The 17,842-nt window shown below is 49.9% G+C and overlaps 1 protein-coding gene across 2 annotated transcripts; it reads right to left on the bottom strand.

The window, feature by feature from the left end:
* Window positions 1–357: 357 nt before the first annotated feature.
* CBX6 (chromobox 6) lies at window positions 358–13,600 on the bottom strand. 2 transcript variants are annotated; one of them, XM_079304302.1, is made up of 5 exons: window positions 13,472–13,600; window positions 13,279–13,322; window positions 13,081–13,146; window positions 12,787–12,853; window positions 358–4,848 (listed from the first exon to the last, which is right to left on the bottom strand). In XM_079304302.1, exons 1-5 carry the CDS (start codon window positions 13,538–13,540, stop codon window positions 3,877–3,879), a joined length of 1,218 nt encoding a protein of 405 aa, XP_079160428.1. In that variant the 5' UTR covers window positions 13,541–13,600; the 3' UTR covers window positions 358–3,876. The 2 variants fall into 2 exon arrangements, with proteins under 2 accessions (XP_079160428.1, XP_079160429.1); XM_079304303.1 differs by having other exon boundaries at window positions 358–4,794.
* Between the last annotated feature and the right edge of the window lie 4,242 nt (window positions 13,601–17,842).

Here is a 17,842-nt window from a genome sequence, read left to right as displayed (position 1 = left end):
ACGCTGATAGCCTGATCCACTTTCTGTCAAAACGTGACCGGCCATCTCTGAGGGCTGCTCAGCCAGAAAACCACTTGGAGACTCCACCTTAGCTCACAGGAGAGGTATGGGAGGGAAGGGAACTCACTCCAACACTTGGGAGGCAAGGACGGGAAAGGTTTGTAGACAGGGTTCCTCCAACATGCAACTTGCCTTTTCAGCTCAGAGATCGCTGCTTAGTCCTAGAATGCCTTTCCCTCCAGTTCAAGCAAGCCAAACACCATCCCAGACACACATGCTTCAATACTACAAAATACTCTTTTCTCTAAGGACCATCTAATACCACTACAGTTTGTGCAATCACTGCATTTATTATTCATTTTTAAACTCTCTCGCTCTCTCCCTGTAGAAACTTTTTTTAAAACTTTTCTTTTTTTATGCAAAACTAATCATTTCACTTTTTCCACTCCATCATAAAATCTCCTCTAAAAACACGACGACGAGAACAAACATGGCACAGACACAGAGAATATTTCCCTGTTTTTGTTGATTTTTTTTTTTCCTAAGGATTATAGGGAAAGGAAGGGGATACTTTCAAATAAACTCCTCCTTCAATTCCTTGCCCATTTTAAAAGGCAGGGATGAATCTTGTTTCCTATCTCCCTTAAGGAGCAAGGGCAAAAATTCAGAAGGAGGAGCGCAGCCCATGAATATGAAGGTAGGTTAGTCAGCCTCAAGTGTCTTGTCCACCTGAGGGAACTTGAGGTGACTGCTGCATTCAAGTTAGCAAACCTCTAACTCAAAACAGCACGGGATCCTCATTTTGGATCCAGAGGTTCAGGGTTTGGTTCCCACCTGGTGACCCACCCAGGGAGGGATTTGTCACACAAGCAGGTGAGCTGTGTCTGCAAGCCGGATCATACTCCTTTCTTCCTCCACAAAGAGGATCTACCACGCGAGTTTCTCTGCTGCAACAAGTCCCCTCATCTCCTCACCACAGGAAGAGGGTCCTTGCGGAGCATCCCTACAATGACCCACTGTTTTGCTCTTCACAGACAGTTCCCTTGCTTGCCACTCTGGAGAAAGGCAAAACCCCTTCAATTAAACAATTCCTGCCCCTTGCCCCCAAAGAACACCATACAAGAGACACTGGGGAAAAGAATTCTGCCAAGCAACACATCTTGGCCAAAACACATCAAGAGTTTCCTATTAAAGTTCCCTTTTATCTCCCACTTAAACGCTTCAACACTTTTTTCAGAACCTTGATACCACAAAACAAAACACATCACCACATACACACCAAACAGTAACTTAACAATCTAAAGTGACTGGCCGGTTTGCATCCACCCCATAAAGCAGCTCCTTTTATCTCACAGCCACAGATCAGTTCTTATTCAGAAGGGGGAGGAAAAAGAGAAGAATCTCCTCACTATTTTCCTAAGAAAGAGCTTTTCCCTATGCCTATAAACTGCTCATTTTTGAAGCTGCAGTCAAATGGATAGGCTATGCTAACATAAGGGATCCCTGGGTGTGCCAGGCACAGGAAAGATGCGCAAAAGAAAACCCAAACAAAAAAAAACACCCACAAAAAATACAAGCAGGTATTAACACGGACACGCACACAAGTCCAACAAGTTATAGAAAGCCTTAGCTTGGTGAATGGATCAGGGAAGTCTCTTTCTCCCTGCCCCCAGCTTTAGTTGTGAATGAAAGCACATCCCTGAAGAGTCTACTAAGCTCTTTAAACCAAAGAAAAAGGAAGAGGTGTACCAAGGGTAGTGCTAACAGCACCTGGAATGCCCCTCAGACGGTCTGCACAGACACCCAACTGTAACTGGTGTGAATTCACCATTTCACACAGCTTGCCACCCACTGCAAGGCAAGGTTTGTGGGGAGGGCAGCACAGATTTTATTACACCAGCCCAGGCACTGGAGGCAGGGAACACACAAGCTCTGGGCACAAAAGCCCTAATTAAGGTCAGAAGCCGGTCTATCCCTCTAACACCCTGACAATGTCCCTTGGGCAGACAAATATTACTTCCCTCCCACAAATTGCCTCCCTTCTATGCTCAGATTGCTGCAACTACAAAATCACTACTGCAGGAGAGCACTCCTCAGAGCCAGCAGCTCCTAAACATCCTTGTGTGAAAGCACCAGAGGGGCAAATTCCACCTGTGTTCACCTGCCCAGGGCAGGTTTGTAAGTAAAGGAGCCCTGGCATGAGGAATTTTTCCCACCCTTTACACCTCTGTAGCATGTTAAGTAGAAGTGACACCCCTCTGCCCCATCCAGGGACAGGGCTGAGAGGGTGAGGCTCTCCCACCCTCATCAGCACCTCCTTTCCTTGCCTCTACAGGCTCAGTCCTATGCAAGTAGAAGAAGAAAGGAGAGCAAAGGAATGGCTTCTCACTGTGAAGCTTGGTACCCACACAGAAACAAAGCAAGCCAGAAATGACAGGCAAAAAAATAGAGCTTATTTTGGATGTGAACAAAGCTGGTCAGGGAAAGAGGGAGCTGTGGAACAAACAACAAGCTGTGGTCTTGCTCCCTCCTGTTTGCTAGGGGTGAAGAGAAGGAATTTCTAGATCAGCTCACAGGAGCTTTTTAGGGGAAGAGATCCAGCGCACATGCATACAATGTGAGACAGGTATTTCTTATGAGCACCTTTGGTTGACAGTTGTAAGGGCTGTTTCAGATGCTGAAAAGACAGAGGGGAAACCTCTTCCAGGCCACCCACCAGAGGGAGGGCAGAGCAGGAGGGGCAAAAGAAAGCAGGAAGAACAATCGACCTGCCTTAGTATCCACCCCTCCTTCCTTTGGCAGGAGCAAGAGGAAGCAAAGAGGGCCGGGGGAAGCTTGCACACCAGGCGGGAGAGCAGCCTCACGCGGCTGTTGGCATTAACTTCCACAGAATGAAGGATGGATGCACAGCCCACTGCCCCTTTTGCCATGGAAAACCAGGGAAAGGCATTTCATGTTCCTCTCTACAAACAAGTGCAAGTGATGAACATCAGGTGGAAGATGTTGGTTGGAAGCAGACTCCTCTTTTCTTCCCCTTCTCCTGAGGAGCTGAACAGGTTGGAAGATGCAGGAGAAGAGGAGGGATCAGGGCATCTGAAAGCGCCCATACAACTGCCAAGGTAGCACCAATAGTCAAAGGAAAGGGGAAGCCAATATGAGGCATAGGCTGCTTGGGGCACCCCTCACCACCCCAGCTTTGTCTCAAGCACCTTCCAGGCATGACATTTCTCCTGTCCTTCTCCCCCTCACTCTGAGGGCATCTGGATCAGCAACTGCCCCAAGGACAGCAGAGGACAGGCAGATCCAGGCTGCAGGTGACGAGGGGAAGGATGGCAGGATGGTAGTCATGGCAAGAGGTAAACAAGAATGGAAGAGTCTGCATGCACGTTGTGGGAGAAGGTCTGGAGGACATGGGCAAGGGCTCCAATCCTCTTACATTGTTCCCTCAAGGGTTTGGAGCTCCTCTTCAGTTTTTGTCAAAGATGGAAAGGGAGTGAGGAAGAGCAGCACCTTCGTCACCACCTGCACAGGCACACAGACACATGCTCACTCATCCCTCAGCCCCAAAGGCTCCACCGCCCGTTGGACAACACCACACTCAAGGACAAACAACCACTCCCCAGCCCCACCACAACCCTCCCTGCCTCCTCCTAGCAGTACCAACACCCAGAACAGTGGGTGCTCCCATACCCCCACCGACACACTCCAGCCTCCAGGCAAAAGGAAGTGGGCAGGAGGAAAGGAGGAGGAAGGGTGGCAGTGAGGGCAAGAGGGACAGCCAAGGGGAACAGGAGAGAACTAAGGACAGCCATTCGCAACACAACTTCTCTCAGGTAGAGCTCCCCCCACACCCCTGGAGCAGGGGGACCTGGCTGCTCACTTGCTGCCTCCTCCACCACCACCCGCCGCCACCTTCTCAAAATCCTCTGCATTGCAGAACTCCTTGATGGTTACAGTGAGGAGGTTGCTGGTGACATCTGTGACCACCACATTAGAGCAAGGGGACATCTCAGGACGCCAGTCGCCGGCCTCCTGCTCTGGGTCAGAAGAGGAGAGGGACAAAGAGGGCGTTTGCCCCCCACTGCACCCTCCCGAGGGAGAACGCTTGCTGGTGGCAGCTGACTCAGGTGGGATTGAGAGGTCAAGGACCTCCGACTCACGCCAGTCGGGGATGGCTGGGCTGAGGGTCTCAGGGAGCAGCTTTGGAGGGGAATCATCTGGGTCAGAGGAGGAGTGAGGAGCGGGTGATGGGCAGCCAGAGGAGCTGGAGCTGGGGGCATCATAGGGGGTGGAGCCCACAATGAGCCCACAGGAGGCTGCCTGGGAGCCTTCGGCCTCCCCCTTGTCCTCCAGAGAGGGGGTAGGTGCAGCAGACGGCTTATTGTAGAGCGCAAAGGTGCCAAACTTCATGTGGCGGATCTGAGTGCGGAGGACGCTCTCGCTGAACTTTTTGCTCTTGCCAATGACTCGGTTTCGGGACGGGATCTTGGGCCGGGCCAGGCCCCCGGCCCCGTTGGCTGGCTTCCCACCTTTGTCAATGACTTTGAGGTTGAGGATGATGCGGCTGCGCTTGGGCTCGCGGGGTTTCACCTTACGGTTGATGATGCGGACGGTCTCCGAGAAGGGCGAGACGGGAGGGCGAATGCCGGCCCCGCCGCCCACGCTCCCGCCGTTCTGGGGGTCTGGACGGGGCAGGGGGCGCCGGGACATGCGGTGGCATCGCCGGATGTCCTTCTTGAGCCGGTGCACGGCGGCGCTGGAGTGGAGTTTGGGAGAGGAGGTACTGGAACCAGGCTTGACAGAAAAGTGTACATCCCCAATGTGGAGGGCCTCCGCTTGGGCCCGAGCCTGCGGTGGTGGGGAGAAAGAAAACAAACAGGGTCAGAGAGGCAGCCTAGGTGCAGCCAGACCTCAAATCGGGCACTGCTCACTGCAGGACAAGCACTCACTGGCAGTACCGTGACACATTCATACCCAGCATCAATGACAAGCACAGGTACACACCTACAAACTACTGATAGCTCCAGCACAGCCCCCAGACGGGCACAGGACACTGCCTATATAATTTTTTGGGAAGCTAATATTTCCCTAGGCTGTATCCCTGTTAACACATGCTTTCCCCAGGGGGAAACTGCTACTTCCCAGGCATGTTTCAGGGTTAGAATTATTCTAACAGCCTCCCAAGCCCCCCTTGGTCATCATCAGTCAATGTGCACAACCCACCACAGTCAGCCAAAGAAGCCAGCATCATCCTAGGCACTTGGGGCTGTCAGTGGTGAGACAGCACCCAAACTTACATAGGTATTGTACCAGGTTCTGTTCAAATTGAGCACAAGTTAAGAGGGAAGAGTCAGAGTAATACCTAAAGAGAATTGTCTCTGAAAAGTGTGATAGAAGGGGGTCTTGAAGAACACAGATGGAGGCTGGTGAGAATGGTCTGATGGAGCTGTCTTCATTAAACACAAAAAATTTAAAGATCTGGTTTTTAACAAGGGTCACATGCAAGTCATTCATCCTCACTGTACTGTAGGAGCAAGGTCCAGTGTAAAAGAGATGAGGCCAGCTGGAAACCAAGTAAAATTTAACTGCACCTCTATAGCAGAGATTGACTTGTCTTGTTGAGCACCACGCTTGCTTGAAACTGGATCAGAGCAGGAACAGCACCTGTTCAACTGCTGTATGCCAGCCCTCCCCAAGAGCCAGGCCAGGGGAACAATATTTTTAAGTTCTTCTGATGCTAAAAACTGTCCTGGTTCACGCACTAGAGACAAGAACATTTTCTGGCAGCAGGAACAACTGTTTCATTGGTAAGCTGGTGCTGTATGACCTGTGGGCATGGAAACCCAGAGTATATTCTTCCATCACATCTCATCAGAGCACTCTTGCTTGTATAGCTCATCCTTCCACCTGCACCCCAGCAGTTGCCCAAACTAACCCCTTTTCATATTCCCTCTCAGCAGTGGTGACAGGTAGAAGCCACACAGGCCTGGAGGGGACAGGAAAGCCCCCACCCTGTGAGTGCCCATCCCGCGAGCAGCTTCCCCCACCTCGTGGGCACAGCAAGAACTGCAGTGCTAGAAGACGACAGCTGCTTTTCCTCCCCAACTTTTCCATCCCGTTGCCCCTTGCACACGCCAAGATCGGGATGGCTTCTTGCCAGCTAAGAGCTTAGCACTCAACTCCATCTCCTTTGTCACCCTGCAGGCTGTGCCTCCTACCAGAGAAATGCCTGGGGAAAAAAAATGTGCGTGTAAAGGCAGGGATCTAACAGATCTAAGCGAGGGGCCCAGCCAGCCCCTGCACAAAAAGCTCAAAGTCCTGCCCTACAGCTCCAGAGCTTTGCTGCTAGCCAGAGCCCCTCTTCTCCCACAGAGATATGCATGGGAACCGCAGAAGATCCTGAATGAGCAGAGAATGGAGACGTGAAGACATTTTGTTCCCCTCTGACTAACACTGGATGATCACAGCCTCCAGTACTAGTTGCATTCTGGCTTTAAAAGGACTACAAAAATGAGGTCTCCTTCTCTGACTGTACAAGAAAACACAGACTGAAGGCTCATCCTTACTGGGGACCTAGACTCTCTGCTAGCCAGCTGACAAAGAAACAGACACAAGTGAGCACAACTCCAAGGCAGGCACAGACATTCTGTACATTAACAAACAGGGCTGTTTCCACCTAGCTAAAGGGAAGCGTTCCCAGCACACACAAACCCCAACACATCCTGCTGTAGCAGAAAGCATCCTAATGTCCATCTAATTACTCTCCGTCCAGCCTCAAATGTTACTCCATGCCCAAAACTGTTGAGAAAATAAGATATAGTTCCTGTAACAGGCATCGTACAGGCCTGAGCACAGAAACAGCACCAGATGAACTCCCTGCACCACACATCAATTCTATCCCTCCCATCTCATCAACACACAACCTGGAGACACTGCAGACCTGGTCAGGAGGTCACAGGCACAGGCAAATGCACATTTGGGCGGTGCTTGTTCCATCTCTTCACAGGTTCCTCTGAAGCAGATGGTAGACACAAGGACAAGCTAAAGGTGCCTTCTGACATTACATACCAGTATAGCCTGAATTAACAAATTTGTTCCTTTTCATCCTGCTCCACATCACAGCCAGCCCTTCCAGCATTGCTGCTCTTGTGCTCTGGGTTTCTCACCAACTTACCACTGCTGAGCCAAGAGCAAAATGCAACAGTGTCCCATTCCAAAATACAGGTCAGAGAAGCCAGGCACAGGTTACAGACAGGTGCATCATTGAAAATTCTTCTACAGCTTCAATGGATGGAAAAAGTATGCTTCAGGGCCTGTCCTGTTGCCAACACTGCACATCTTTCAGATTAATTGCCTACCCTGTAATCATGCCTTTGAGTTCTGCCCGCTCTGTGCCATTCTGCTCCAAGTCAAATCTAATTGCCACCTTCTACCAGCAGCACCACCTCCATCACCCAGGAAAGGTGGCAGGTTCCCAGAAGGGTGGGGAAGCAGTCACAAACACCCTCAGTTTCATTATACACCCCAAAAATTTCTAAGCAGCACTTCCCATCAGCCACATTAAACAAAGTGATAATGCTGGGATGGTAACTACCTGGCCAGTTTCACAGCCCTACCGATTTTACTTTATCTGCCGGTACACATTAATCAGCTCCTGTCCTGTTTTCACAGAGAGATGTTTTGGTTTTGTGCTTGCACAGCAGCTAGGGCAGAGCCCTGGTACACTGCCCTGTACATTTCCAGTGTGCCAGAACCAGTAGGTCTCACTTACATGCTATGTGTCTGCATTTCAGTTACTTCTGGGGCACTTTTTCAAGGCTGAAGCTGTTTCTAACTCATGTTTCAGCTATCTGCCTTTATTAAATTCCAGCTTCAGTAGTCTCCAGGTAGTCTACATGCAGCATTGATACTTTGGTCAGATTATTAAGACAGAAGGTAAGTTAGGGCCCAGCAGTCCTCCCCTGCTGCTACACAGCTATCTCCAGTGACCAGCTCCAAAGAGCATTATGCAAATACTCAGCTTACCTTGAGACTGTTTTTCCAGGTAAGGTTTCAAGAAAACTCTTATCAGATGCTTTATCTAAGACCAGCCCCCAGAGCTTTCTCACTAGGGAAGCTCAGTATTCCTACCACAGGATCAGGTTTATTCGGGCATCATCTACATGAACTCGTCCCTTCACTGCAGAGGACAGCACAGAGACTCTCCTTCCCGTTTTCAACTTTAGATTAAGTAACTTGCTACCTTTGGTTTGTAGAAGACTCAACATTCAGTTTTATCTGTCGGAAATGCACTTCTCCCTGCTCTGGATCCATTCCTCAGTCATATTCACAGCCATATGAGGACAAGGTCTTTGAAAAACAAACCTGCTGAATCCTTTCAGCTGTGTCACTACAGTTTGCTACTTGGCTCCCAAGTTTTCCACATGGAAACTACCTCTCCAGGTTTTGCTGTTCACCCACAGGATGTGCTCGCTGCTGAAGAAGTGCTCAGCATGTATACGAAGTAATTCACTCTTTGCTTACAGCTCAGCCTACATCAGGATGCAGCTTCTGGAGGCTTGCTGCAGTGCTCTGTCATGAGAGCAAGCCAATTGCTGGGATTGCTTCCCTTCCCCCCCTTCCCGTCTGGGATATGTATCACCTTTATTTATCTTGTACAGCTCTCCCTCACTGCCCCTGGGAACTAGTGTATCTCCCCCATTCCCTACTATTTCTGAATAAATGTCCCTCGAGGCCCAGCAAGCATATTTGTTCATTCATTCCCTTAACGCACTGAGGCACACAAGCACGTACACAGACACGTGCTCAGAAAGGCCTCTCTTACCTGATTTGTATCAAAATCTCTCCCATTTGGAAGAAAAAAAACAAACCAAAGACCTTGTAAGGCAATGGATTTCTAGTGAATTATTTCAAAATCTCGCCAACTCCAGTAACGCTGCTGGTCCATAGCACTACTCTCTCATAAATTACTGGCTCTGCTTTGTCTTTTATTCTCCACCTGCATTCCCACAGTCTTTGCTCCAAACAGCATTTGCAAGAGCTCTTCTTTCCCCTTTTTGGCTGCCATTCTGCCTTTTTATCACCCCCTTTCTTCAACAGTCTTCCAAGTGACAGGGCAAAAGCAAGCCAGTTCATAGCACAGTTCTCCCAAGCAACACTGCCATAAACTAAAGTTTCCCTCTGGATTGGAAACAAAATGCTACAAAAGGGGAATGGGCTGTTTTCAAATTATTCAGGATAATTTACGAACAGGGAGGAGATCAAAAGAAACCCAATTCCAGCTTGGGAGTTCAAGAAAGGGCAAAAGGACAGAGCACCATGCTGCTCAGCCCCTTCTTCCCCCACTCTCCTACTCAGAATCCCTTTACTCTTGTTCTCCCTTACTTCTTCCTTCCCATTAACCTTCTTCACTCCTGTCACCTTAGTATTTATGACCACCCCAAGCAGGGGTCTTTGCCAGCCACCCACTGAGCTTGCAGATCGGGCTCTGTCTCTGAATAGCACTTGCTAGACTTTATTAGATGAGTTTGTGCGGTTTGCATTCCACACAGCAGAGTGCCTAGAGAAAAAAAGCGAAATAAAAAGCAAACTGAGCAGGAAAAAAAGAGGAAGGTCACTACAGCACATGCTATGTCTCTTTCTAACCTCACACCAGCATCCATGCTGAAGGGCCTGTCCTCAAGGATGACTTCTGCCAGACACCTAAGGAATAAGTAAGAGCCTTGCGTACAGCGCTGCCCATTTCAGACCAAGAACTCTGCTCCCCATCCGCTCAGCGCAGGGCTGCAGCACACCAGCAGCCTCTCAAGAATCACAGCCTCCCGCCAAGCCTGAGCTCAGCGCTGGGAAAGTTAGCCCCTAGCATGCAAAGGATAAAGACCCATTTCCTGCCCAAAACTTTGCAGTTGCAGCTTGCAGGGGTCGCTTTCAACACTGGCGATCTTGATAGCGATATTACAAAGCCTGGACTGTGATGTGCCTCTGCAGTCTGATCGAAAGGGCAAGTGTTAGACAGCTCTCAGAAACAGGAGCCTGGCTCACAAAGGCAGCAGGTGGTCAAAGATGCAGCTTTTCAAAGCTTTTCCAAAGGTGTGGGCCACTAACCTGCTGGAATGCTTTCTGCAAATCCCCCTGGTGCCTATCTGCAACTTTTGAGAATTAATGCCAGGATAAACCTAGTCCCAACTGCAAGCTAAAACACAATCCGAAGGACTGAGTGGCATATCAGGGCACTTATTTTGACGCCATTCTGGAGACTCAAAAGCCTAGGTTTAAGTACTGATACATAAGAAAAATCCTAGCAAGTCACCAAGTGAAGGTAACTAGTCTATCAAAGCAGTCCTACACCAGATTTCTGCTTAAACATCATTGCATCCAGGCCTAATCTGTTCAGTTAACAGATCAAAAAGAATATTGTTCTAACTGCCAACTCCAAATACTCCCTCTGGGATACAAGAATCAAATTTCTTCCCCTGCTTCCGAAATTCTCACTGGCAAGAGATTCTGCAGCTGAAAGAACTAAAAACACTGTTAGTAATGCACGAGGCAGAACTCAATCCCACTCCTCCCACAGCAGCACCAGTGCTGCAGGGCTGGAAGAGGTCAAACGTGCATCTTTGGGGGTCAGAAGAAGTGAGTTCAAACCACCTCTGTCATAACTCTAGCCGCAGCTGTGTTGATTGTGGTTTGCCTGAACAGAGCTCAAACAAGCTCAGATGGAGCTGGCTCAGACAGAGTTACTTCTCGCTGCCTGGTCTGGGGTGTTATTTTTAGAGTAGGATCCGAAGTCACAGAGGAACAGCAGCTCAGTGCACAGCTCCACCAGCTCTGTTTCCCAGAGGTGCAAACCAAGTGGCAGTGGTAGTGCTCTGTCCTGCCAGCCTCTCCCGTGTGGAGCCAGCCTTCAGGAGAGGTGATCTTGCTCCCTATCACGATTCATCTTCTACAAAGTACTGAGCCAGCTCTGTAAACCTACAGGTTTCCATTACCGTTTGAGGAGCTGGCAGAAGGAAGATGTGCCACAGAAACAGTCATGATTCAAGGGATGCTGCTGAATAATTCACGTTAAGTTTAGGGGGGTTTTAAAGGGTAAGGGGAAAAGAGAAGCTATGAGTGGGTTCTGAGTATGTGGGCTGATTTTGGTTTTTTAAAATGAGTGATACAGCAATAGATATGGCTATATCACATTCAGAATCAAAATTAAAAGAAACTGATTACACATAGCATAGTCACCTCTCTACAGCTCTGAACAGTGTCAGGTGTTACAAATACCAGTATTTTTTAATGCAGGCAGAGAACTATTCCAAGCTGGTGGTTTTCCCTTCAAGTGTTCCTTTGCCTTGTTGGAAATTTATACACAAAGCATGACTGCCAGAAAGAAGAAAACCAACCATTCTGTGTTCCCTGAATACAGCATAAGAGGTAGCACATATCAGATACATTTATAATTGTCAGGCTACAGATACAGAACAGTGTTAGCAGAAAAACAGGCAATGAGGGAAGACAGTTCCATCAGCAGGACTTCCCAAGGATTACCGTGGTCCCTTGGGTTTTAGGCAGAGCATCAGAATACGCCTGCTCCTGCACTTCTGTGTGCTTCATTATGCCCTCTCCAAGCAGAGAAGTGACACCCTACCTCTCTGTGCTTTCCGGTGCTCATGCAGTTAAAAGTGCTGTGCTGACTTGAGTAAAGCTCCTACTGCTGCCAGGCAAAGGGAAGTATTAACCTGTTTCACAGATGGGGAAACACACACAAAGCCTAAGTGACTTGCCCAAAGCCACAGGATGACTTGGTGATAGTGATGCCTTACTACAGGGTCCACACTGACTGTTCCAGGGTTTCCTATCAGAAAAACCAGGGGAACTGTGGACTTGCTCATCTGTCTGAAATATACAAAGGTGTGTTCTTTCTATGCTTATTTGGAGCCTGAGGTTGTGACACCTAGAGAGGAAGGGGAAGGAAGAGGGGAGCAGAGGAAAGCATTTCGTTTATAAACTAATAAATTCACAGAGCTCACATAACAGTCACACAGCTACCAGAGTTCTTAATTAAAAGGAAATAAGGTAAAAATAAAGGGCAAGAAGGCCTGCACTAGGGACTACCTTCCTTGCTCTTCTTTGCAAGCAAGCAGAGATGCTACGACATATTGCAGAGATGCTGAGTCTATCAGAGGGGAACTGGAAACTTCAACTGCCATCCTATGCAGAGGTGAAACACTCATCCTCCTCCCAGCCATCCCCCACCCTCTGCAAAAGCAAAACAAGCCTTCAGTTCACAGATCAAAGCATGAACCCTTCATGAAACTCCCGCGGAGCACCTACATCCTTAAATGCAACCAGAGGAGCACAAGTGGCAGCGGAATTCCCGCCTCTGCTGCCTGACCGCTCAGCGTGCTGCTAAGTTGCAGGGCACGGGTCAGATGGAAGTGCCTGCTGAAAGAAGAGGGATCAGGGCTGGCTAGCTCTCCACTGCGGCAACAGAAGGCCACGAGAAGGAGAGGATATCGGAAAGAGAGACTGCAGGCTCGCCACGCACATCTGCGTGCGCTGGCCGTCCTGCTGAGGCACCCGCCGTCGCACGCACACGCGCTCTCCCCTCACACGCTCCTGTGCCTCTGCCCACCCCCCCTTTCCTGTCGGGTTTTCCCCGCGCTCCCAGAGCCAGGCATCAGGCACAAGTCACTTGAAAGTCCAGTCCTTCCAAGGGCACGCGCCAGCAAGGTTGGAGAGATTTGATTTTTTTTTTTTTTTTTTTTGCTAGGCCTAAGTTATTTAAATAAGAGTTACCTTCAGCAGAAAAGTTTTAGGTTTAGGTCCTCTCTTCTTGGGCCCGTACAGCTCACGCTCTCGTTCCCTTTAGGGAATCAAATTTGTCAAGAAGTTAAAACTTTTCCCAAAGGGAAAACAGAAGCATACAAGTCAAAGGGGAAAAAATATAAAGCAGAGAAAAGAAAAAAAAAAAAAAAAAAAAGGAAAAGGAAAAAAGGAAAGGAGCGCCTGGATGCTGTTTCCCGCTCGCCCACCCAAAGCCAAACCTGCTGCTGCAGCCCCCCCAGCCCAGGGTGGGGGATGAACACTCACTTCTGCTCGAAGGCGGCGATGAGGCGGGAGTCCAGGATGTTCTCCTCGGGTTCCCAGGTGCTGTACCTGCCGGGCAGGAGCAGCGGAGGGGACAAGCGAAGCGGTTAGCGCCCAAATCCCCCCGCAGCCGCACACTCAGATACCTCCCCCTCCATCCCATTCCGCCCCATCCCCGCAGCCCGGGAGGAATACACTCACTTGATGGCCCAGCCTTTCCATTTCACCAGGTACTCGATGCGCCCCTGCAACACACGGGGGAGAAAACGGGGGGGGGGGGGGGTGTGTGTGAGGCGGGGGCCCGGCGGGCGGGCCAGCGGCGCGGCCGGGGCCCGGCAGCCAGGACCGAGGTTGGGGGGGGGGGCCCGCAGCCCCAGTGGAGACGACCCCTCACCTTTCGGATGCGGCGCTTGATGATGGACTCGGCGGCGAAGACGCGCTCCCCCACTGCAGACAGCTCCATCTTGCAGCTCCCCCTCAGCGGCGGCGGCGGCGCCCACAGCCCATAATAATCCCGCCCGCCCGCGCGCGCCGCCCCGCCCCCTGCCAACGGCCCCGCCCTCCTCGTGCCGCCGTCGGCTCGCGCACGCCCGCGCGCCCCCTCCCGCCGCGGCCGCGCGTGACCCGCCCCCCCCGCGGTTAAAGGCCCTTAAAGGGGCCGCGCCTCGGGCGGGGCGCGGGGGGCCTGCATCCCCCGGCAGCGGGGAGAGGAGCTGAGGGACGGGAAAGAAGGGGAAGGGAAGCGAATCCCGCCCGCGCCGATGCCCGGCATGGCGGCGGGATTGCCCCTTCCCGCCCGAACGGGGCCTTTTTTTTCCTTAAAACAATGGCGGCAGCGTCTTCTCCCGTTGCAGATGCACCGTCACCCCTCTCGCCAGCGGGGAAGCGGCAGCCTTGAAGCACGTACCAAGGCAAAAACTAGCAATAAAAGCGCTTAAATATTTTCTTTCCTTTGTGTTTTATTCCGTTTAGCTGGCGTGACTGTGTGCCAATATAAGGTACAATTTTTGAGCCAGTGTAAGGTACTGCGAGGTAAATGGGCCAACCGTGCTACATAAACCTGAAGGAAACAAGAAAAATGTTAAGTCACTTAGAGGAATTCCCTGCCCTGACTATTACTGCAAACCCCTAATTAATTTGCAGCATACTTTACACTCTCTTGCAGGTGCTAGAAAAACAAAAATCTCAGTGAAAAATCGTTCTCTGTGATTCAAAATGGAAGCTCGCGGCTCTGCAGCTGTTTTTGTGTGGAACACATGGTTCCCCCTTACCTGGAGGACCTTACCTGCTTTCTCATCTGTTTTTTGGGTTGCATTTCAGATACCCTCTGGGAAAAGTGGGAGCTGTGATGAGGCAATGGTTATCCTGCATTTGCTGCTCTTTGTAAACCTACTGTGACCTGCAAGGTGCCTTTGGAGCAATGGAATCCTGCTACCTGCTCCTCAGCTGGGCTGGCAGGGACCCCTCACAGCCCCTGTGGCTCTTGTTTTCCCTTGCTCCATTTGCACTCACATTCTCTTTCCACCTCTTGCTCAGGGATTTCACCCAGAAGGAGGGAATTCTGGAAACTGCTATAGTATGGCACTAATATCAGTACTAGCAAGGATGGACAATGAGGAATGTTTTCCTCACTGCCTGTGATTCAGGAAAGATCTGTCAGTGTTTTGTTCTTTTTCACCTTAGCAGCTGAAATATTGCAGCCAACACAAGCTCTGTGCCCAGAGGAAAAGTGACTCAGGAAAAGATGTGCTCCCCACTGCCATGTCCCTATTTGAAGTGGGGTCAATGGAGAGGTTGCTGAATGCTGATGGAGACAATCACACAGACCCTGGCTCAGGACGTGAGCAATTCGGAGAATGACGTGTTTCTGCAGTCAGGGACTGAAGCACAGCATGCTTCATCACTGATAATTCTGCATTTAGGTCATACCCCTCACTTTGAGAAAAGGCTCTAAGAGGCCCTTTCTCAGGTGTTTGCCATCACAAGCCAGGCAAGAACAACAGCCCAAGACTCTTACCTAGAATGGGTCAAGTCCTTCTGGACTGCCCCTTTTCTCTAGGAACCATCTTTTTTTAATCTCAGTTCTTCATATGCTTGAATGTAACTTCAAAAGAACAAGTCCATCACACCCATTGCATTTTGCTTTTCACTTTTCTAATTTTGCACATTAAGTGTTCATTAACACCATCCATGTTTAAATTAGCATTACTGTTCACTTTGCTTACACAACTGCTTTTACATTTGTAGCTGAGTGTCAAGCAGCTGAAAGTTCAACCAGCAACATCATCCACCCTCAAAAGCAGGCACCCTTAAATCAAAAGGGGGAAGTATTTTTTATGGCTACACAAATATATGTGCAGCAACCAAGACTGTTGGCTTGTCCCAAAACAGATGTGTGGGTCACAAATAGCACAGCCCACCTCAGGACAGGGGCAAAAGGCACCATAATCCATGGAGCAGAAGGGGCAGCAGCTTTTCAGAGAGATCCATGTACTCTTTCTAGTTATTTTCTCCTTTCACCTGTGAGCAGAACCTTCTTTCCAGCCACAGCCACTGCTCAAATCAATGCGAGCTGCCGTATGGCCTAACACTTTCATCTAACTTTTACTCTCACAAAGCAAAATAGTAGCAGAATATCCAGCTGTTCAGGGCATTGTTGGGCATTTCCTTTGTTTCATTCACGTTTCTAGTAAAACACTTTAAAAAAAAAGCCCACCCACCTGGGAAGACAGCCCTCCCTGAACAGCTATTGTTCACTACAGACACTGAAATAAAATATTTTTCTTGCAACTCACTGCCTGCAAAACCGTAGCACTTTACTAGCACCAGGAAGTCAGTGCCTGGAAGCATTAAGATTTGGGAGAGCAACAAGATCTTCCACATCAAAACTGCTGCTGAGTGGGACAGCACAGGTGCGAGAACATTTTCATGTGTTTTTGAAATGATGCTTGATAATGGGAAACTCACTTGCTCAAAGTCAATAGCCACCTCCAAGCTCATTTCTTTGTGGACCTGGCAGGAGCAGCAGCTTTTGGAAAGCAAATGGTCAGTCCCTCACCTATACAAGGAACAGCTTCACACAGCCCAGCCCCTCAAGCAAATACCATATACATTTCCAAGGAAACCCTTGGCACTATGGGCATCCAGGTGAATGGGTGCTGGGATTTCCCTGCTGCAGTTCTAAAACACACCAGCAAAGGCAGGTCCCTTGGAACTGACCCTGTGCACCAGGTACAGGTGGCTCTGCAGTGGCCAGAACAACCAGCCCTCCAGCCCAATAACTTTTTGATGCAGCAGAGAGAGAGGGTTGGTGCTGTATCTACACCAGTGGGATGCTATGATATCCCTGAGGCCTGCCTAGGAGTTTCCAAAGCAGGCCCAGCTGTCCAGGCTGCTACTGGCTCAGGCTGAATACACAAGTCCCCCAGATTTCTTGCATTCTTTTTCAAAAGCAGTCACTTGGCAAGCAAAATGCTGTGAAGAGCAGGGAAGTTATGTGGCACTGAGCAGACAGGAAGTGACTGCCATCACAGGGGTCACACAGGCTGCACTTCACTCTGTGCTTCTCAGAGAACACCAAACTGCTCAACCCTTGTGGTTTCCCCTTTCACCAAGTGCCCTTGTTCTCAGGCCTCCGATGGGGAGAGCTGTGCAAGGCAAGTCGGCTGCACTGCACGGATCAGAGGGGCAGCATAGCAACAGATTATTAAAAAAAGAGGACTGCCCAGATTAACCTTTAATCCAGCCAACACATGCATGCAAAAGGACAAGCTGTTTCTGGTACCAGCCAGCCTCTGCAGCATTGGCAGAGGTAGGAAGACACAATCTCCAGAGCAGGCTTTCCCGTAACTCTGCACTGCAGTTTCTTACAACTTCACCTGACTCGCTAGCTGCTGCCAGAAACTAAGTGGCTGGCTGGAGTCCTGCTCTGATGCCATCACTCAGCTCCAGCGTCCCTGGCTCAAAGCAAGCATGCTGATGGCATTTGGTAACACAGGCAGGACCTAGCCAGGCTGCCTTGAGCCATGACTGACTCAGGAAACACACCCCATTGCCCTCTGCCTTAGCTCCACATGGTTTTGTGATTGATGGCATAGCTGCATTCAAGTGCAGGGCTCACCCCCACATTACATCTACTAGAGGTATCTCAGACAGCCCCATTGTCTTGCCCAGGTACCTCAATAAACACCTGGCCTCCCCCTCCACAGGGGATGGAGTGGGACACACCTTGAGGGAGCAGGCCAGGTATACAAGTGGACTAAATGACATTTGGGCTTTGGAATATCAGCAATTCTAGGACTCAGACTTCTTGACTAAACCCTGGGGTGAACCAAGGGCCAAACAGTACCCAAGGGTAGCTGTGCTCCTGAAAAGGTCCCTGAAAGCCTTGCTGGCCAAACCACTGGAGGTGTTGGCTTGGAGGAGAGCTGCTGGCAAGCACTGCAGAGCATGCCTGGCAGCCCAGGCCTCACCTCAGACTTTCTCCATTCCAATGAAATGCAGGATATGGGACACACCAGGACTCTCCTGGTGCTGGCAGGGCTGTCCTGGCACCTCAGCCTTGTGCAAGGATGGAGAGAATTCCCTAAACCCGGAACAACAGCCACCCTGCCATTGGCATCCTCCTCTTCAAATTATAATCAGTCAACCCAGGCCACCCCTGGGCAGCTCTAACTTACCAGTGGGTTAAAAATTAATAAAAATTTCCTCCAATCAAAAGTAATGAGTAATATCAGAAACAGCCTTTTTTAGGCTCCATTCTTCA

Source organism: Erithacus rubecula (genome assembly GCF_903797595.1).
Source record: "Erithacus rubecula genome assembly, chromosome: 4".
Lineage (NCBI taxonomy): Eukaryota > Metazoa > Chordata > Aves > Passeriformes > Muscicapidae > Erithacus > Erithacus rubecula.
Note: the sequence above shows the minus strand (reverse complement) of the source record. Positions and strands in the feature narration are given on the sequence as shown.

Bases quoted from the DNA above. Each gene is read 5' to 3' on its own strand.
- CBX6 (XM_079304302.1), bottom strand. From the start codon at position 13,540: ATGGAGCTGTCTGCAGTGGGGGAGCGCGTCTTCGCCGCCGAGTCCATC. The intron at 13,323-13,471 runs GTGAGGGGTCGT...CGTGTGTTGCAG, and splicing joins TCAAGCGCCGCATCCGAAAG to GGGCGCATCGAGTACCTGGT. The intron at 13,147-13,278 runs GTGAGTGTATTC...CCTGCCCGGCAG, and splicing joins TGGAAAGGCTGGGCCATCAA to GTACAGCACCTGGGAACCCG.